Below are 22,238 nucleotides of genomic sequence, written 5' to 3'. Positions count from 1 at the left end.
TATTATTAACGGGAAGCTTAGTACAAAAAAATTATGATAAAAGAGATGATTTTTCATTTCTTATCGTTAATTATCCATTTTAAGATGTTGACGTTTTCTTGTCACCATCTTATGGTGTTTATATATCTAAACTTGTACAATCGCTCGTGTATGTAACTACGTATAAGATTTTAGCAAGGCAAATTTATGTATTACTGAAAAATTATTACACCAGGACTTTCGATATCACAAACTAGTCAGAACATTAACTAAATTTTATCATCGGTATAAGGAAATAATTCGTAAATATAACTCAACATGCAGACATCCAATACGTTCAGGTATTTCACATCCATTCATTTATGGTAATATTTTATACAAAGCACAAACATGTCAGTATTCACCTCAAAAGCGTACAAAACCTTTAAACAGACTTATTTAGACATGTTAGAAGGGCCATAGTTACGATACTGTTGTCAGGTCATTAAAGATTGCATATTTTGGCTTTAATATTGATTCAATTATAGGGTCTTTGCATCGGAACTAAACACATGTATTAAAAAAAACAGTTGTTGGCATGATACGGGTTATGTTCTTCTCATAAATTTTATGATAGTATGATACTAAACCACTAACTGGAGGGATAGTGTCAGATATGCAAATAATGAAGACATAATCTTTCAATCAGTTTAATTGAGGTCTTGAATTGGCATGTCAGTTAACTGCTAGTAGTCTGTTTTTTTTTATGTATTATTGTCATTTTATTTATTTACTTTTGTTACATCTTCTGACATTGGACTCGGACTTCTCTTGAACTGAATTTTAATGCTCGCATTGTTATGCGTTTACTTTTCTACATTGGTTAGAGGTATAGGAGGAGGGTTGATTTCTCATAAACAATTTTAACACCGCTGCAATTTTGCGCCTGTCCCAAGTTAGAAACCTCTGGCTTTTGTTAGTCTTGTATGATTTTTGATTTTAGTTTCTTGTGTATAATTCAGAGTTTAGTATGACGTCCTTTATCACTGTACTAGTATATGTATTTGTTATGAAGCCAGCTGAATGACGTCTACGGGTGCGGGAGTTTCTCGCTACATTAAAGACCTGGTGGTGGCATTCGGCTATTGTCTGCTCTATGGTCGGGTTGTTGTCGCTTTGACACATTCCCAATTTTCTATCTCAATTTTACTCTAAAATTGAGGTGTTAATCAAGTTTTTATATCTCAATAATTAAGAAATCATAAGTTTTCCAAAGAAAAATTGGGAGTCACAATTTAGTTACCCCCAATTTAGTTTGCTAATTCTTTGTATATGGTCTGAAAAACAGATTAATTAAGTATTTCGCAATATCACAGTGTCACAGTGTATTGCATAAAAGTAAGAAATATTCGTTTGGAAATAAATTAAAATTATATTACCTATTTCAACTTCTTTGAATTCATTTACCTATGTCAGAAACTAATAATGTGACCAAAAAATTATAGAAAAAGTTGATTTCTATAACTTCGTTTACTTAAATAAGATTTGCTCCATGAACGTCTCCCTATCCAGTCTTTATGTATATTAGCATATTCAAACCGTTATGTGTCGTTTGAAGTTTAAAGATTTTTAAAAATATGTTTCGTATTAATCTCCATGTTGCTCTGTTTTTTTCTCTAATTTTTTCGACTATAGCCAGAATATTAGGATTTTTTTTTATTAAACGCCTGCAGACGAATCGGTCGAGCTGTTTTTGTATATTGAAGCGTAGTGGTCTGAAGCTTTCTTCTAAATGCAACACGCCAGATGTAATTTTCTCTACATCAGTGTCGCTTGAAACAAAACTATAAAAAGGTCAAATCTATAGTACGGTTTAAAAAACATTCAACGTTAAAGTTTCTTACTTTGGTATTTTCTTTTCAATTTGAATGGACACAAAATAATTATATAATCTTATCGCGTAAATTGATCCAAATATCAAATGTAAGAAGAATAACAAACAGTAAAAAAAAAACTTAAAGCTAAACAAATAATTGAGAATTGAGATGACTTAATCTGAAAGCCATATCAAATAGTTTCTCAATTGGATATTATGATTTGCAGAAACATACCTCTTAGAAAAGCAAAAAAACTGAAGGCAGTGTAAATTTGGTAATAGTTGAAATTTCAAACTGTGTATAATAATGGTATAAGGTAATACACATTTTAACAAATTATATACAAACACTTTATATTTTCAGGCAAATGTGAGCCCTGTGCTGAAGATTTCTTCAAACCAGAAGCTAGTGCTGAATACAACTGTAAACGCAAATCTAGGTTAATAATTAAAGTCATAATGTTCCTGTATTTTGTGTACAATTTTAATCCTTTTCTGTATATATTATACGCCTCGTCGAGAAAGTGTCACCCTTGTTAATCTCAGTTGCATGCAATCAAGTAAATGACGGACTAACAGTTATTGCAATTGATTGTTCAAAATAAGCTCTGTATTCTAAGTATGATAGCTGCTGATCTACTTACATTATACAAAAATAACTATTATGATTTCGAGTGTGAGTATGCTGCCGTGATTTCATTGGAATCAGTTTCAACAGGAAATGCTACCGTACTACTCTTTCCATAATTGAACACACAATTGATAAAATAGGTAGGTAAGAAAATGGAATGCCACCAGTAAAAAGTTGTAAAATCGATCCGGGTATACGTTTTGCGTGGTTCTCAACATACACGAGGCTAATGATTTAACGTTATGTTTCCGACAGGATGTGACTGCAAATTTATAAAACCTTCCCGCTGCAAAATATGCACATTATGGTACCAAGAGTTGCAAACCGCCGGATGAGGGGATAGTCAAGGATGACCATATATTTCAATCTTACTTAACACATGAAGTTCTGATTGTTCATATGTGTTTAAGTTTTACTATAATTTTATCGATAAACAAATAAACATAACAATTAACGTTACATAAAACTAAAGACTTAAATGCTCTGCAACTTTGTATTTGTTTGGCTTTATAACTACTTTGATCTGAGCGTCACTGAGGCGTCTTATTTAGACGGAACGCGCGTATGGCGTATAAGATTATAATCCTGGTACCTTAGATAACTTTTTAAATAACGAACGGAACAATTTACAAAAATAAGGAAAAATCAAACTTTACAGGGCATGGTTCTTATTTTGCGTAGAGTCCATTTAATATTGTTAACTATTGCGTATTTAGAATGATAATACATGTAAATTGTTCCTAGCTTATGTGTATGGAAAATGCAATATATATATATAGAAATACCATATAGAAAATTTTGAATTTTTGAAATTCTAAGGCCTTTCTACCTCAGGAATAGATTATCTCAGCTGTTTTTGACAAAACGTTTAGGAATATTTGGTCCTCAATGCTCCTCAATTTCGTACTTTAACATTTGTTGATTCGAGCGCCACTGATGAGTCTTTTGTAGACAAAACACGCGTCTGGCGTAAAAATAAAACTTCAATCCTTGTAACTATGATGAGTTTATATACACGTATTTGACAATGTTGATATCATTATTTTTTTTACAGTTGCCACGTATCTCAAGATATTGCTAGCAATGGTTCTACTACAATTGACAGATCTTGTAAAGCTAAAATAAAGATAAATCTTCCAGCAATCAAACTAACTACAGAAAATAATATTGATAATAATGATAAAAATAATAGTGAGTATTACAAATAATGTCTTACAAAATGATTGGCTCATTAATATGGAGTGTTGCATCAGAGAGATATATACGTTAAAACATGGCTCACAAAGGTTAAGAGATTAAAAAAAGAAAACAACATTTTGCAATATTGCAAGACGTTTATTTAACCGTGTTTACCAGATTTTTTTACGCGTCTATTGCGCTAGAAAGGCTGATTTTACAAGGGATTGTTCCAGAACCATGTGAAATGGACGAGTTTGGAAGAGTTGTAATAGTTAACGTGACATTCTTCTGTAAGTGTATTTTTTCATCATTATTAAGCATGTGCACTCCTCTTGTTTTAGAAGGTTTTGCTCAATATTCCATATCCTCTTGTTTTATCAATGGACAACCATTTAACAATTTGCCCACTAATCCCATCGTTTCATTTCATAGTTTTATTGGGGTTTTATGATATGCAGAATCTAACCATTTTAAAATTGGTAAATGCAATCCACAATCAAAGTTTATTTGATTTAAACAAAAACTGAATTATTGGAGTTTTATAATATACTGACTCCAACCGGGTATTTAGATTGTTTATTTTGGGACCGGTTTCAATATGGTTCTCATTAGGATCAAAAGTGTCGAGAATTAAACTCATTTTGATAATTTAACGAAAAATAAATCATTTGTTTTTTTAATTTTTTTTTATTATTGAGGTCTTAATGATCAAATCTAAACAAAGTTCTGAAATATATGTGAGTCAAATATTTAATGCCAAATCCAATTCACAAATGATTTGTGTCCTAGTGTTTGTTTTATGTACGGTACTGTACCCTTTGTTATGCCACAAATCGAAATAAGAAAGTAAGGGGGTTAAGATGACACATAACAATTTTCTCCATACCATATTTGTATGTGTCTGATTTAAGTTATGAAATACGTCAGTGGTTGTCTTATATTTTAATCGAATGTTAATGTTTTTGTCATCGTGAGAATTTGGTGGTTATGGCAAATCGGTGATAGTCTCAAGTTTGTTTAACAAATAACATTATATTATAACATCTTTTTTTTTTAATTTGAAAATAGCAGGTAGGATTTTATGTTGTAATCATGTCATAATCATGTATTATTTAGTTTTTTCATAATCATGCTCTTCACAAATTTCATGTAGGTTGACGTCGTTCCATCAAGCCACATCAACCATTTAAAGTTCAACTGAATTGGACTATCTTTGTTATAAAAATAATGTCAAATTATTCATTATTGCATGGCCATTCGTCATAATGCTTTTGTGATAGCTTTCAATCTTTCTAATTTCTTGAAAAGTTCTATTTGATTTGTAAATTAACAGTTAGGATTTGATGTTGTTAACAAATTGTAATCATTTTTCTCATAATCATGCTCTTCACACATTTCATGTAGATTGACGTTGTTCCATCAAGTCACATCAACCATTTAAATTTCAACTGAATTGGACTATGCTTTGTTATAAAAAATGTAATATGGTTAATTATTTATAATTGCAAAGCTATATGTCATAATGTTTTTATGATAGCTTTCACCTTTACAATTCTTGAAAAAAAAGTACTAACAATACTTCTTTAAATACAAAAAAGCATTCACGAAGATCTGGGGAATTCCCGTTTCGACAGCAACTAATAAATATTAGAGAAGACTTAAGCTTTTACATATATCTCAATTCACGATAGAATTATTGAAATTTCCTCGCATTGACTATGCACGTGATTATGTTATAGATAATGCATATTTTAAGGTTTTTCTTGTCGTAGAACACACCGAGGGGTGTCAAGATTGATCAAATGAAAGACCGACCGGAGGAAGGTCTTTCTTTGAACAATCCATACACCCCCAGGTGTGTTCTACGACTAGAAAAACCTTAAAATATGCATTATCTGACTTATATACCGTCAAAAAATATTAATTTTATAAAGATTTGTAAAATTTAGTATCCTTTTTTACCAGCAACACTGAAGTGGGATATTCCTTTCTAATGCGTTCAGGTTTTAATACGCCCTGCGGCTCATTTAAAATGTGAAATAAAACTCACTGAATAATTTAGATATAAACCTTTCAAAAATTGTTATCCATACACAATAAAAAATATTACTGTAACTGCATGAAGTAAGACACAAATGTATTGTTACCATCCGATAACGGTGTATGACAAATACAAGACACAATGTAAGTTAGTTATTTATTGTATCACTTAGCTTATGGAAAAGGGGGAGGGGGTATGTTTTTTTTTCCTTTCGTTTTGTTATGTTATTTCTATCGCGGAAAAGTTGTTATTTATCTTACCATTTTACTTGAATCGAATGAAAATTTCAGAAAGATTGTCTTTTGAATAGCAATACATTTGATTAAAAGATAATCAGGATAAAATTATATACCCTCCGCACCCGCCCCTTTCGCGAGTTACGTTAATGTTATTCAATAGAATGATAAGATTATTTTATTAGTTGATCATTTGATAGAGTAAAAGGTATACATAAGTTTTTAAAAGTTACGAACTGACACAAAGACGAATATAAATACATGTAGGTCACAGTATGATTTCCTATTCAGTGTGTATCGTTCTGAACATGCATGAAGTATTTGCCACTGGACGTTAAGTAATCAACCTATTCAGTTTGACTCAATAAGATTTTCAAAATCTTACACACGAATATGTTAAATCTGGATTTATTTTATGAAAGTCTACATTAAAATTCATCTGACCTATATGACAATGTTTCTTTATTATAGCGATAAATCAACAAAACTTCACGTTATTTGTTTCTAAAATTAAATTGCGGGTCTACAATGACGGTTTCTTTTACATCTATCATTGGTTGAACTTTAGAAAATAAATTTCCAACATCGGCAATAAAAAACTATTGGACGAATAAAAGTTTGAAGTAAATCATATATTGCATGTTTATCAAGGAAAATAATGACCTTACACAGGTCATTATTTTATGCCTTGGAGCATATACCATTGAAACATGGTATCGTCCGGGTTGATTCTGAAAAAGAATGACCTGACGTTCTGAAAGAAAATAACTCCATATAGGTATATAAATTGAAGGAAAAAAAAAACTTTATCGTTTTGTTGCTTTCTCTTCATGCAACAATTCCATCTAATCCGATTTGGATTAAAATTCGAAAACACGTAAAATTATTTAGTTATTATGTTCATAATCGTTAACATGGAACACACACGTTTCATGGAAAACTAATAAGGACACATGTATGTTATATTTTGATTCAATATATACTGACCGACTTTAGAATCGCAACACTAGATTATTTTTGTGTTATTTTTGAATGAATGTGTTACCGTTAAAAGCGATGACTGCCTGTATTAAACGCCAATATGATTGTCAGAAAGGTCAAAAAATTTTGTCTGACATGTTTAGGGTTCTGTTTTACACCTTCTGATTTTGCATTTATTCAACCCATTAATTGGTTTTGGCAATAACGCGGTTGGAACTAGAGGGCTTTAAAGGTTTTATTTCAGTCGATTCTGTGGCAATTCAATTGATAGGAAAGATTTATGGCATGAATCTGTACTCAATGGCATTCGGCAATTTGATTAGCGATTGACGTTGCGGCCGTGTTGCGTAATACAATTCTGTTTCATTGTCACTTTAGGTTGATCTGTTCATTGATGGCCAGTAACACATCTTGTTTACTTGTATCGTTGTCGAAAGGACAGTAAGACCAGTTTCTGAAGTCATACAGTATGGTTGCAGCACGTTTATGTTTTTATGTTTGCAGTATTCTTAAGGGCTAATTAAGTTTTTTATTTCTCAGTCTTGGTAAAATGGAGATGCAACATTTTTAAACTGATTTGAGTGAGGCAAAGGATTGAAAGAACTGTTTCACAAAACAAACAAAAAAATGAAAAAACTCTCATGGGTTAAAAATTTCGCTTTAAGAAATTCGTAAGACTCTAAAAATTCGCTATGTTCAATAACCACAGGTAAGTCAGATTTTTTTTGTAAGGAGAAAGAAGTATGATAAGCATTTAAATGGTTTTACACTAGTAATTTTGGGGCCCTTTATAGCTTGTTGTTCGGTGTGAGCCAAGGTTCCGTGTTGAAGGCCGTACTTTAACCTATAATGGTTTACTTTTTAAATTGTTATTTGGATGGAGAGTTGTCTCATTGGCACTCACACCACATCTTCCTATATCTATGAAAAGTATAAGTTGTAAGAGAATCAAACAAGATTTGGTAAAAAAATAAAAATGCGTTTCTAGAGTCGTTAAGTATATTAAAATGTTTAGATTTTTATTTTCTTGTCAAGTATTATAAAATACCGATTGATTAATTAGCATTGATTGCAATTTTAAAGAAAGTGATCGCTTTATCCCCTTAAAATCTGTAATGAACTGCGATTGTTTATAGATATGTTTTTCATATTACTAGAATAACTTCATTATATGTCACCAAACACATTTTGATGCATGTCTGTTCAGTCAGTTTAGTTTATGCATGTTTATTTAGTTAGTGTATGTTAGGTACAACTGTTCAGTTAGTTTATAATATGCATGTTTGATCAATAATTTTGTTTTAGTCAGTCTATTTAATGCATGTTTGCTTAGTAAGTCTATGTTGCGTACAATTGTGCAGTCAGTTTATGCTATGCATGTTTGTTCAGTCATTTCGTTTCTGTATATTTGTTCAAGTCAGTTTATGTTATGCCGTTTATTTATCATCTTTTTTTCTATGCATTATAAAAGAACATACTATATTCCTTTATCCCTCTTCTACACTCTGGGTAGTTTATCAATTTTTGATCATACATATATGTCAATAGTCCATTTTCAAATTACTGGCTTTTGACTCCGACATGTTACATTCTCTGTGGTATGACATCCTGGTACTCAGTGAAAAAAGGGCAAGTTAAATAATTAAATTCAAGATTTTAATCGGTATAAATTTGTAGGAAAATTAACTGTTTAATGCGTTCTAAACATGACTCAATCGTCAGAAAACAGTAAATCTCCCCCTCCAATAAATAAAAATTGCGCCGATTAAATACTTGATTTTATTTCTTTTGGTTGCTCGTAATTGACCGAGGACCAGTATGTCCTACCACAGAGTAGGTAACCTGCTGAAAATTGGTAAAATCCACAGTTCAGGGTCGGTTATATGAAAATGGTCTATTTTCTTTTTCATTAAATGGAATGATCTGCTTTTACTTAACATTTAAACAAGTTTACAATATTTGCGTTCATTTGTAACAAATTTGAAAAAGAAGATTAGGCAACTTATAGCCCAGATACAAGTTCTATTTTTTTCAATGATGTACTTTTATGTAGTATCAAATTTTAATTTGTTTTTAAATTTTATAGAATAATTTAAATATATATTTTTTAAATGAGTTGTTAATGTCTGTGTCATTTTGGTCATTTGCGGATAGTTGTCTCATTGGCAATCATACCACATCTTCTTTTTTTTTTTACATTTAAAGTATATATAGAATTATATAAAAATGCCACTTGTTTGTAATTTTTTTTTATCCTTGCAGTGTCAAACGGTAACTTATCAAGTATTATTAAACGTCTGGAAAAATTAGAAAAAGAAGTAAAAAGACTGAAAAAAAGTAACAGACGAATTAACAGGAAACTAAAGGCTAAGACAAAAGGGTCAAATAAAAAGAGAAAGTGGGAAAAGGAAATAAAAATCAACGAAAATACAGAAGAAAAACAACATCAAAGCTACTATAAATGACAACGTGGAACTGCAAAAGAGCATGATCAACCGGAATCAATTTTAGTAGATCATTAACACACAATTAAACAGCAGAACAATGTTGATGTATTTATCAAATTTGCTATTGCATAATTTAGGAAATTATCTTAATATAATGAATAAATCATCCTCAGGCTAAACTGTGATTCCTAAACCGGCTTTGTCTATATTATTTTATACTTTTTTGTTAATAGCTGTTCATCTTTTTAAAAAGCTTTGGACTTCAAATAATTTTGCCTCCAGAACCATTGACAAAATATTCAATGTGAAATGTGCAACTGGTGCAGAATCAAAAAATTATCAATTTTTTAATAATCATGCCTTCAAGAGAAATGTTTTAGTTGTGATTACAGATTTGACATGCATTTATAGATAATCGTTGATCATCTCAACGAGATTGATTTTCTCGCTTGAGCTGGAATCGAGTTGAGATGACCAATGATAATCTGTTTATCGCTATTTTACATATGACGACGTTGTCAATTTCAATGTCAATTTCGTTAGCAACGCCACGTGGTCTCCTAAGTTTCTAGCGATAATTTTTCTATCTCAAGCGAGAAGCATGATATGAAAATTATCACAAAAAATTTCAAAGGAAAAATGCACAAAATAGCGATAATATGTTTAAATTAAAAAAATCTAGGTATGTTAGATAACGATTGATTTATATATATGTGATATGATAAGCAATACAATAGATCAAACTTCTGTTTTAGTCGACAGGTTTAATAAAAATAGGACATGTTGTGTGTTCAGTCAGTTAATATATGCATTGTACGAGAACAGTCTTAGATAAAATAGAGAACAGTTGTGTTGTAACTTTTATTTGGCTTCCTTGACTCTGTGAAGTCAGTTTCATGCCCCGTCGACGTAGATGGGATATCAAGTTTTAACCTTGTTCATCTCTACGTCGGGCCGTATGACCAGAAATTGGTATCCGTTCTCAAATTTTTAGTTTGCCTGGAGCAAATGCTATGACACTTATAAACACTGTAAATTAACACAAAACAGAAATTAAAATGACTTATACCAGTCATGAGTATACACCGTTATAGTTGGAACATTTTCATTTTTAGTCTTTAATTAAGTTTGCTTTAACCAAATGTTATGAATCTTATACATAATGCTTATAACCACACAACACAGACCAAGTATGAATTTTATTCGTGTCATATTTAATGTTCTAGACTTATACTTGTTTACAAATAGTAGTATATAAATTGCCAAAGTATTCGTTTCCATTCTCTTAAATTTAGTTGGCCTCGACCAAATGATATGAAACTCTTCATCAATGCTTATTTCCTTAAAACTCACTTTTAACTTTCTTGAGTTATGTCCCTTCATAACATATACAGGCTGGGGTATCATCTGTGTTCAATGGACACATTCCCCATTTATTTTGTTTCTGTGATAAATGATCATTTTTCCTTTACGAAGTATTCAGTTCTGTTATCGAATGAATGAACTAAGTAACCAGTAACCTTTTCCTTTGAAGCTTTAATGAAAATATATAATATAAAATGATACTGAAGTGTGAGAGTTAACCAATAAGAAAGAAGTCATGTTTAATATCAAATTTTTAAATTTCAAAATTTGATACTTTAACTATTCACTCAATAGATCGACATTGCGATCTATAAAAAAAACCCGAAATACCAAATGAAGATCACTTAAAAGAGACTTTGAAATGCGGCAGCAAAAGAGTTGCATTTGAACTTATAAATACAGAGGTATATATGGAGTACACATCATCACCAAGGTTGTTTTTGAGTTCTAGTAAAAAGTAAACGACTACGGCAAAAATTCGTTCCAGAACGCTAGTGAATTGTTTAAAAGTAGACACCAATAACAACAGCTAACAACTGTATAAAGAAAGGACATTAAACTTGTGTGTTTTGTTTACCAAATATCCTCATTTTTTATTGCGATTAATATTGAAAAAAAACTGACGTTGGAATAGAAATCAAATTAAAACAATGTGTTTGTACAGTGAAGGGCAATGTCATGTTGTTTTGTTTTATTAATAACAGTCATAATCAATTAAACAAACTATACAACCGACGATATTAACAGATTACATACCGCAGATTAGGAATTTATTGAATGTCTACTATTTGGCAAATAAATTTTGATGTTTTGACGTTTATATCCATGGTATTTAAAGATTTAACAAAAGTCAATCATTGTTTGGCTTCCAGTTTTTCTATTTTATTAAAGGGTCACTGATTAGTCTGAAAACAACAGAATATAGATGCATTTGTCATCTTTGTTGAGTGTAGTAACACTAAGCTAGCTTGAAAGGAAGGGATTTACAATACCATCAGGCTATACAAATTTAGCTTTCATCCGAGACCTTCAAATTGCGATACATTGTTTTTTTCCTTGATAACCGTCATCCTTTATAATTATTTATTTCTGTACTTTTTCTTGTTAACTTATGCAGTCATATAATCAAGCCCTTCGATAAAACGTTACAACGAACATTTGGGGCAAATGAAGTCCGTATCTCCTGTAAAACTGATAGTTCTTTTGAATGGTTACCGTTTCTTATTTTCATTTTGTTCTATCACGAGTTTAAGTTTAATAAACGCTCTGAGGTTAATTATTACTAAATAGTTTCTTGATGTTGTATTACAATTTTTGATAAAAAATTATAGTAACAACTTGCTCTTCCATTTCTTTTAGACCAAAGTACCAAAGAACAGCAAAATTATGACGTTTATATTGGGTAAGATTAAAGAAAAAAACATTATGATGTTGTTATTTACTAAGGGGATAGTACAAAAATAACACAATTTACAAAGTATTTCTTGGGTTTTTTGTCCGACAAGATTGATAAATCAAACAACACTTTGAATAGTTTTTGTGTTTAAAACAAAATATGAATGTCGAGGTCACATACTTTAAAAGTAGAAAAGATGGCAAACATACATATGGTTAACCATTTAAGAGAAGAGTCGTCATACATAATACACTATTTTTTTTATGGTGAATGGTTTCATCTATATATAAACAAAAAATTCTCATATCTACCTTTAAATCAATTTGACTGAATGTGGATTCGCAGGGGGGGGATACTGCATACAAATCAGTTGAAGCTGAACATGTCGACGTACCTGGTTTCGGTCTTTTTGAATTCTGGCGATTCCCTCAATTTTGATTTGCACGTCGTTTTATTGTATACAAAAGTTAGATTTTATGTCCGTTTTTTTACTCAAATTTGCATTTCCACTGTTGAGTCCTAATAATCTTGGCTTTTCAAATATTCGGCTTACCGCTTTCTTGATGAGGATTAATTCAGAAATTTATGTTGTGTTGTTGTAATATTTAGAGAACTTGGTAGAAACCGTTGCTGGTGTTCTATCAGTCCCCGATGATAACCTCAGCTCTATAGTCATGACATGTTTTATTATAAATTGTCAGCTTAAAAATCAAGAAATTTAAAAGAAAACATCTCCAAGCAATGTTTGCTTTAGGTGAAAATAGCATTTTTAAGCCCTTCTAGTCATATATCTTTTACATTCTTGTATTTCAAATATTTGGGCATTGAGCGGTTCTGATGAAGGTTTATCCAATAACACGCCTCAGTCGTATGACATGTATAATGTGTTTTTTTTTATCATAACGTGATTGTGCTTTGGTATATTTATTGGGAGCTTCATATGTATGTTGCAATTAGCAAATAAAACACAATAACACTCATTGGTCTTTCCTGATTTATGATACTTTGACCTTTAGAAAAAAAAAATTTCATGCACTAGCAATATATTGCTTGAATTTATTTACTTCAAACATAACAATCCTTTTATAGTTGGCGAATTTAGACTCGCTTTAGATTGTTAAACACCTGGAGTGTGTCCTTCCAGTGTAATAGGATTTTATGGAAATGTATGAATATGTCAAAGAGACAAACACCAGACCTTTGAGCAGATAACAGCCGAAGTCCATCAATAAACCAATCTAAATAGATATAGGAAGATGTGGTGTGAGTGCCAATGAGACAACTCTCCATCAAAATAACAATTTATAAAAGTAAACCATTATAAGTCAATGAATGGCCCTCAATACGGGGCCTTGGCTCACACCGAACAACAAACTATAAAGGGCCCTAAAACTACTAGTGTAAAACCATTCAAACGAGAAAACCAACGGTCAAAGTATGAATTAACATGGTATTGGGAGTAGTGGTACACGAAATAAATACTCTATGACATGTATGCACTTACCACTAATCAGTTACACCGAAGTACACTCTTTTGTTAATGTTCTTCTTTTTGTGTATATGAGCGAAGTAACTAAGTCATCACTGACATTTTAGAATCATCATTGGTATTATCGTAGTGGCAATAATCCTTGTTGTTGTTATCATCGTGAACAAAACCTGTAGAGATAAACCACTTCAAGTTTGTTTATGTATACGTGAGTATATGTATATTATTCCTTATATATATGTTGTTTGGTACCTGGAACGACAAGTTAACGATAAAGATTAAAATGTCAAAAGTGCTGCTTAATTATGATTCATTTTTTTAAACTTAAAATTTGATCTGTTTTCAAATTAAATTTCGATTAAATTCAGTTTTATAAAGTTTGTGCTAATTTGATTATAAAGAAATCTGTTTTAATGTGTAATTAATCCAAAATTTTATCCAAATTTTCAGGAACCTGGTCAGATAACTGCCACATATATGAGAAAGCATCAAATGACGTTGATAACAATAAGACATACAATGAAATAGATAGGTTATCCAGTAGGAGTATATCTAATACCTATGAGGAAGCATGTGTATTGATGTCCGGTATCACAGAAAACAACGATGTTACAAGTCATTATGATAATACCAGTACAAAAGAAAAACATGTTTCAACGTCAAAAGAAGAAATCAGAAAACCTCATTTGGCTGAAGTTCACAGTTCATTTGGTACTGAATCATTTCCTGAATGTTCAACAGACAGAAGATCATCTGTAGCACATGAGGAATTCACAGAATTGATTTCGGGTGTAAAATCAACTAGTCCTTGCAAACCGATACAGATAGATAGAACAAAACATTCACCCCAAAAAATAAAAAGCATTTCACACGATCGGCACGAAAAAACGGCCATATCCGATAAAAATAGAATAAACGTTGAATACAGCGATAAGAATACATTAACCTCAAGTGACAATGAGCAAATTGAACTGCAGTCAACACAAATTCTTATTCATCCTCATGATGTGTCAAGTAGTAACATGTCAGTAGAGATGACACTTGAAGGTGAATATGTTTGCAGAGAGAAAACATACAAAAAGTTAAATGTGGAAGATGCTCAATCCACGTCAAAAAGAAAAACATTTGATAACGCGGGGAAGAGTGATAAAAAAGAGCATTCAAAATATGAAAATATGCCGCGGAAGAATGCTAGGACAAGAACTAGACAACTTGAAAATACTGCTGAATTTAGGCAATTTAGAAATACCCAAACAAAGACACTATCTAAAAAGGACAAAACCACTCAGTCACGAGTGAATGACCCTCTTAATATTATAGAAGATGACTCAATTGCCGATCCATATACTCAGAAACGAACAGACTTTCTGAGACATGTGCACGAGGAGGGTATCGATAATGTAAATCAACCAAACCTAGAAGAAGATAGAAGTTCGACATTTAATCTTAAGAATAAGCAACTTCCAATAATTGACAAAAATCCTACAACTAACATAATTCCAAGCGTTGCTACAGGTATTTGATTTCTGTTAGGACTAGTAACACCAAGATAGATGCATAATGTTCCTTAAACATAAACATATTTTGAAAATATAATTTTTGTGAATTCCTGCTTGACCAAACAGACTTGTTATTTCAGTGAAACAATACGCCTTTTCAGAATCTAAATAACTATGGGTAACACAAAAATAAAAATAACGTTACGTAATTGGTTGAATTTATATTGTTTATCACGTTTTAAACCAATCACAACGTTATGGTGTACGCTTTTTGAAATATCACCCAGAATGCATTAGATTCTGAAACGGCGAATTGGAATTGCAACTTTTTATTTTTACAGCATGCAATATATAATATAAGTTAAATCTACAATATATACATAATTATTTTTAATTGAATTATGAATAGATTACCTACCAACAATATCTCTGAAATGCTGCAAAAGAATATTAAATCTCAAGAGACTGATGTTCGAAATATTTTATCGCTTTGATGCAAAACACACGGTTGAGAACTATTCCTATTTATGAAATTGAGAATGGAAATAGGGAATGTGTCAAAGAGACAACAACCTAACCATAGAGCAGACAACAGCCGAAGTCCACCAATGAGTCTTCAAAACCGCGAGAAACTCCAGCATCCGGACGCGTCATAAACCATATAACGAGACATGTGAATTTATCTTGAAAATTTTTAATCAGGTTTTTTTCTTTTTCATATAAACGTTTTATCAAATCTCACGCAAGACTCCGTGCTGAAACGGTTATATGACATCAGAAATCTTGTTTTCGATGACACATTATTACAAATATACGTCTATAAAAAATATATTTTGTTTGTAATTTTATGCAAACATTGTTCACCGCATATATGTTCTTAATGCAAAATGGATTATAAAAGTTTCAAAAGGACTAATAGACCAATGCATATGTACATGATTGTTCACCGAATTTAGGAATTTTTAAATGAAAAGAAGTTGACAAAAGCACATTTTTTAACCATCAAGGATTGCGTGGGCAGCATATGGTGTATTTGCCGTGTGTTATATTAGTGTTAATAAGGCAAATATTAGGTTTATATTATTTTTTAAAAGTTGCAAAGTTAAAAAGGAACAAGATACGAATCTTTTGATAATTGTTTTGCATTATAATTGTCACGACTGATGGAGTGCCCAATATGATATATGTTTTAATATATAAATTATAATTCCAGTAAAACCTAGACTAAGAAGAAAAGAAAAAGACCCCAACAACCAATGGACAACACGCGAACACCATTTAGCAGTAACGCAACCTGATAATCAAGATGTTTTAAGGAAAGTAGCAACAAGTAGAGCTCCACGACCTTCAGAATCTGAAATGTCAAATAATGTCCATTCGGTATGTATACTTGAAATATTCCCTTTTTAGAGCTTAAAAGTGGGCACAACCGGTCTCGCTCATTTTGGAGTTTGTTCGATTCCCGCAGTATCAGATTTTTACCTTAATTGTATCTTCTTAAGATTTATGTATCCGTCGGTATGCCTGTGTAATTTTAATGGCGAATGGCATTTAAATAACAAGAAGATAAAGGGTTTTCATCTTTTATCCTACAAATGATTAGATATACAAAGGGTTAAGTTCTGTTCAAGAAGGCACTTGAATGGTTCTCCATGAACACGTATTTGCTGATGAAAATCGTTATAAATGTTGTAACTACCACTTCGTCTATAATGCAACTGGCCAGGTGAACTAACATTCCTCGAGTGTACCATCAAACTATTAGTCATTGATTTGGTAGAGGATATCAGGATTGCTCAAATTCATTATGCATTCCCTAAAATAAAGATGACAGTAAACTATACTGTTAGACCATTTGCGTTGTTTTGGTTTTATTCTCTTTTGAAAACGTTTTACATAATTTTTGGTTTTACAAGTTTTGTTTAGACCGTTTTTGTGCATAGGGAAATTAGATTGATTACTATTCTACTTTACTGCTTTATTTTCTACGTTGGTGGAATTAGACGATAATTTCTGTATCATTTGGTCTCTTCAACTTTTTACATGTTTGGCTTTTTACCTTCTTTTTTTATCTGAGGGTCACTGCTGAGTCTAATGTAGAAGAAACGCGCGTCTGGCGTATTAAATTATAATTGTGATACCTCATTGGCATTTATACCATATCTTCATAATCTTATACAGATAATACAAACATTTGATATTATGATAGTCTCTGGGGTTAACGAATTATAGACATATTACATGTATTACTTAGTCAAAACTACATGAAATTTTATCAATCTTTATCAGAAGATTTGGAATGATTTGGAGATAACCTGTTGTTTTTTGTTTTGTTTTTTATTAGTATAACTGAAAGATGTACTTAATATTATGCAGATTATTTGCAGACATAAAAACACTTTGATAACACTTAATGGAATGTTACGAAATTTAGCTTGTCTGTAGTATTTGTAGACAAAGAAAATAGGATGTGAAGAAACGTATTGTATTTCTAGTTTTTTTCTCTTCTAAAGGAGCTTTAGAGTAGTCCAAATAAGGCCGTGTTCACATTGACCTAAAGTCGGTGTTGTGTTAGTGTAACTCACACGTAAACTAAACACAATTGCGTTCCCATTGATAAAACTCAATGTGTACATGTAGTTTAAATCATGTTTTATCTACACACAGTCGATAGTCAAGTATGCCTTGTGTAAGTTAAGTGTACACAAAACTAGGCATTTAGGACATTAGTTTTACCGTGTATATATTTAGGGAGGAAACTATTTTTGGGTAAAACTGCTATTTTTTGATAATTATTAGTATAGTTCTTTACAGAAATTGTTGTCTAAATTTTACAGATTTTTTTTTGTAAAAAAAAATAATGTACTTTCTTAACTCCTGATCAAAACTCAAAGCCGCATCATTGCCGAACCAATAAGGCAGCAACCAATTGATTTTTCGGGAGCTATTATAGTTGAGTATAAAACATGAAGGTAAGGGGTGGGGGTGGAGAGCTATGGATTTTGTTTTGGAAACAAAAAATGTTTCCAGTTTTTGGCTCTGAAATTTTTTCTGTTTGCTTCACCCTCAGCTGCCACTATATATAATGCTTAAATTTATTTCGACTTGTCACCAAAATTTGTCCTGTAAAAAATCAGTAGCCCCCTCTTCCACCCCCTCTCCAAAAAATGAAGTAAATAGTTGCTGCCTAATTCATTTGAAAAGATCTTCCCGAATCGACCTGACGTACATAGAAATATTCGCCACTGGTCTTTACTCAAACAACGATTCACGCATAAATGCATGACAAAAAGAAGTGTGGGGTAAATGATTTGTTTGTCTAGTATCTCAGATCCGTTAAATAACACCTAAAATAAATAAAAAAACCGTTACCCTATTCTTTTACCAATACTCCTTGGAGAAGAAATACCATTTGAAACAAACAGAAAAGATAAAAATGTAGTGATCCCTAATATCTCAATCCTTTTTTTCGGATGTCAGCACGCTGCTGCAGCTAATGTTTTCTAATGTGTTATCGATACATCTGTAATATATTCTAACTACTGCAAATTAAAAAAAATGGCTTTCATAAAGTAGCAACCACGTAACTTAAAAAAGGGGGAGGGTTATTATTTTTATCTGAGTAATTTTTTTTTTCGCGCATACGTTTTTATTCCTTTTTTTTTTTCGATGCTGGTGATCAAATACATTGTTTTCAATAGTTAACACTATAATGTATGGGAAAACTCTTGATTCAGAATATTTTTCTTATCATCTGTATGACCATTTTTTTGTATCAAATTGGGGATCGGAATATTTCCATACCCATCCCCATCCCCCTTTTGAAGTCAAATGGTTGTTCCCGTACCGCTAGAAAAATTGTCCAAACATTTTGAATTCAGTTCTACGTAATGAACATTTAAATGACATATAGTTTACAAGTGGGAACAAATCTTATGTACAGGTAGCTAAACAAGGTGTATAGATGTGAACAAATGTAATGTGAAACCAGTGTACACTACACTAAACTAATTGTAAACATGTTTACTCTACACGGCGTTTGGTGTGAACACGGCCTAAGATGTTTAGACTGACAGGAGCAATGGCTCCCACGGAGCCCTTTACAAAAAAAATAAATTATAGTTGGTTTTAGATGTTAGAGGATAAAGACATAAACAATTAATCTATAAAAATATGCTCTCTCATAACATATAAATGGTCCTCCGGTATTGTACAACAAATAAAAACAAATTGTTAAAACTTCCAGGCAGTATAATTCTTTTGGAATATCTAGTCTAAATCTGTCTCTTTTAGGGGTCTTCATCAGATACAAGTCAGGCAGAAAATTCAAATGAGTCCTCCGAAAATTCCAGATCGTCGACATTTGACCCCGGTGAGGAAACTGCATTGGTAAGATAAACACGAAAACGTTTTGATTCAAATTTAACACTTTCTTATAAAAGTCTAAAGGGGGTGTCGAATATTTTCAAGATACAGTTGTGTTAAATCGAATAATGAAATAAAAAGAGTTTGTATTCTAATTATTCCTTTTGAGTGTTAACAAATACGCAGCGGAAGATTATTGCTGATTAGAAACAAAATTATTCACCGAAATAAGTTGAAATCAATTAGAATTTTAAACAACATGATTTACTAATTTTAACTACAATCATCTATGTTTTATTTCCAAACGCTGTAAAGATTTAGAAAATTTAGTGATATCTTCGTTGAAGTTTTTCGAAGTATATATGAGTCAAATCATTTGATTTTTATTATATCTTTAATTTATTCCGAACATACAGTTCATTAAGAGCGTTAACTTCATATAAAATAATAATGTTGAAATAATCCAATAAAAATGATGACAAGAAAGAAAGGTGAAAAGATTCAGAAGGGATATTCGAACTCGTAAGTCGAAAACAAACCAGCAACGCCCTGGCAAAAAATGAAAAAAACGACAAACAGATAAACAACGATACAAAGAAATCTATGTATAAAACTGAAGACTTTACCAATAACCGGGGGTAATCTTATAAATCTCCAATATAATGAATATCCTTAAGCATATGAAAAGTGATCTATTGTTATCAAGGTAGAGCATTTAACAAAAATCATAGATAAAAAGACTGTGCTTTTAAGTTTATCTCAAGAAAATTTTAAACAACGAGATATCAGATGTTATACGAAACGGTGATCTGGCTTATAGAGAAGATTCATCAATAAAGGCAACAGTAGTATACCGCTGTTCGAAATTCATAAATCGAATCAACTATCAGAGAACTACGACACAACAGAAACACAACATTAAAATATAACACACACATAAACGAACAATAGCCATTTTCCTAACTTGGTACAGGGTATTCTAAGAAGAAAAAGATGGCTTGAACCTAGTTTTGTGGCATGCCAAACATCCCGCTTAAATTGTTATGTTAATTAAGTATCATTCTTTGTAAGAATCAGGCAATTTAGTTAAAAGTCAAAACATGATCAGAAAAAACCCACCGATCTAATCATGCTATTTAATACTTACCATCATCCCGAGTTAAAAAGTATTAGTCTTTCGTTTGTGTGTGTCTGGTAATAGCATATAACTTGGTTAGAAAGTTGTTTAGAATGATAGCAAATTACAGAGTTATCTCCCCTTATTCGTTAATTCCTAGTGCATTTCAACCAGATTGTATCTTCTATTACCAGAACAGAAAACAGAAATGAATGTTATGTTAATGCATAACTACATATTATGAACTGAAATCATTGTCAAATTCGGTTGGTTTTTTATCATGTTTTCACCACTGCCAGATTCTGAGGCAGACTGGCACTTAAAACATTAAACTACGATTCAAAACACTTGATTTGTTTTATTTTCAGAAGTTTATCAATATCCAATTGTTGAAAACTAAGGTTATTCATTTTTGTTTATACTTTCTTAAGTATAAAGTAATGAATTTCTAAGGCTGATTTTTATGTCCTTATATAAAATCTGTTGGAGGTGTCTGTGTGACATTGAGGTCTTTGAAAAAAAGTTTATTTGTTAGTGGAAAATGTGTTTGTGTATCGATGTTATAAAATATCATACACTTAGGCTCCTTTTATCTTTATTCTCTTAGCTTCTTGTTTTAGTACCAACCAGTGTGTTGAGGACATGTTTTGTCATTTTCAATTGAGTCTCGCAGTTGATTCTTATGTGTCGTCTGGTAATAAGTTATCAAAGATACCAGGATTATAATTTAGTACGCCGGACGCGCGTTTCGTCTACATAAGACTGGAAACACTGATCCAGGGTAGAAAATGGTTAAGAGCGATCACAAACTTGATTACCGCGCTATGTTCGTTATGTACAAAATAATAACTTGTGTCTAATAACAGCCTTTAGTCCTTTAATTGTTGTTGGTTGCCGTCCCTTCCTGGTTTTTTTTGCTTTTAACTCAAATGTGGCCGTTTTTCGTTGATGTATTTTTTCTCATTTTGATATCGAGTACCTGTTCCAATTTAACTATATGGTATACATTTTGTAATCAGTTGTCTGTTTAAATTGAACTATATGGTGTCGTTTTACATTCTAGTCCGTTGGTCTATTGGTGGATGGTTCTCTCAATGCCAATATTACTGCACCTCATTCTTGATAAACGATTCAAATTTAACTAGTGAATAAATGATAATAGTACGTGTAGCAAACATTTAATTGTACCATTAAATACAAAAAGAGACACACAAACACTAAGACGAGCTCAAACACAACACGCGTAGCAAAAACACTGCCAAGCAGCTTAACGTTCAAATTTGATAATTTTGTATTTAATAATTATGTTTTTATATGTTATTTGGTAGACTCTATTTAACTTATTAATTGTTCAACAATTCAAATCATTTGTGTTATTTTTTTCAGAAGTATTTACCACCTGTGGATTCAATTGATTTCTGACCTACGTTTAAAAAAAGAATAACGAGCCATATTATAATATGTATATAATTGTGTTATTTGAAGTTTTGAAATTTAAACCTTCTTTTTAAATGATATTTATGTGTGATTAATTTATATGAGTGCGTGTGTGTGTTTTGTCTTAGTTTGCAAGTCAGAATTACAAATAATGATTCTAACTTTTAATTTCTAACGATTGCGACTTGAATAAATGACTGCTATTGAATGTTGAAAATATA

At 31.4% G+C, this 22,238-nt stretch overlaps 2 protein-coding genes across 2 annotated transcripts in view; both read left to right on the top strand.

The window, feature by feature from the left end:
• The window catches only part of LOC134692493 (uncharacterized), a 23,732-nt gene extending 9,047 nt beyond the window's left edge, over positions 1-14,685 (top strand). Inside the window, exons 6-11 of the mRNA XM_063552948.1 lie at positions 2,199-2,274; positions 3,520-3,656; positions 12,074-12,116; positions 13,707-13,807; positions 14,050-14,613; positions 14,663-14,685. Coding sequence (XP_063409018.1) covers positions 2,199-2,274; positions 3,520-3,656; positions 12,074-12,116; positions 13,707-13,807; positions 14,050-14,613; positions 14,663-14,685 — 944 coding nt within the window. The remainder of the gene's footprint in view (positions 1-2,198; positions 2,275-3,519; positions 3,657-12,073; positions 12,117-13,706; positions 13,808-14,049; positions 14,614-14,662) is intronic.
• On the top strand, positions 14,637-22,238 carry LOC134692180 (uncharacterized). Its single transcript, XM_063552629.1, has 4 exons — positions 14,637-15,114; positions 16,312-16,478; positions 19,392-19,487; positions 21,967-22,238. The coding sequence occupies exons 1-4, from the start codon at positions 14,775-14,777 to the stop codon at positions 22,000-22,002; spliced, it is 639 nt and encodes a 212-aa protein (XP_063408699.1). The 5' UTR covers positions 14,637-14,774; the 3' UTR covers positions 22,003-22,238.

Source organism: Mytilus trossulus, chromosome 12, assembly GCF_036588685.1.
Source record: "Mytilus trossulus isolate FHL-02 chromosome 12, PNRI_Mtr1.1.1.hap1, whole genome shotgun sequence".
NCBI classification, from domain to species: Eukaryota; Metazoa; Mollusca; class Bivalvia; order Mytilida; family Mytilidae; genus Mytilus; species Mytilus trossulus.
The sequence above is the reverse complement of the archived record's forward strand: the minus strand, read 5'-3'. Positions and strand labels throughout refer to the sequence as shown.

What these genes read in the sequence shown, in the direction of transcription:
- LOC134692180 (XM_063552629.1), top strand. Translation starts at nt 14,775, where the DNA reads ATGCCGCGGAAGAATGCTAGGACAAGAACTAGACAACTTGAAAATACT. An exon ending in AATTCCAAGCGTTGCTACAG is followed by an intron (nt 15,115 to 16,311) that starts GTATTTGATTTC and finishes TTATAATTCCAG; the next exon opens with TAAAACCTAGACTAAGAAGA. An exon ending in TGTCAAATAATGTCCATTCG is followed by an intron (nt 16,479 to 19,391) that starts GTATGTATACTT and finishes TGTCTCTTTTAG; the next exon opens with GGGTCTTCATCAGATACAAG.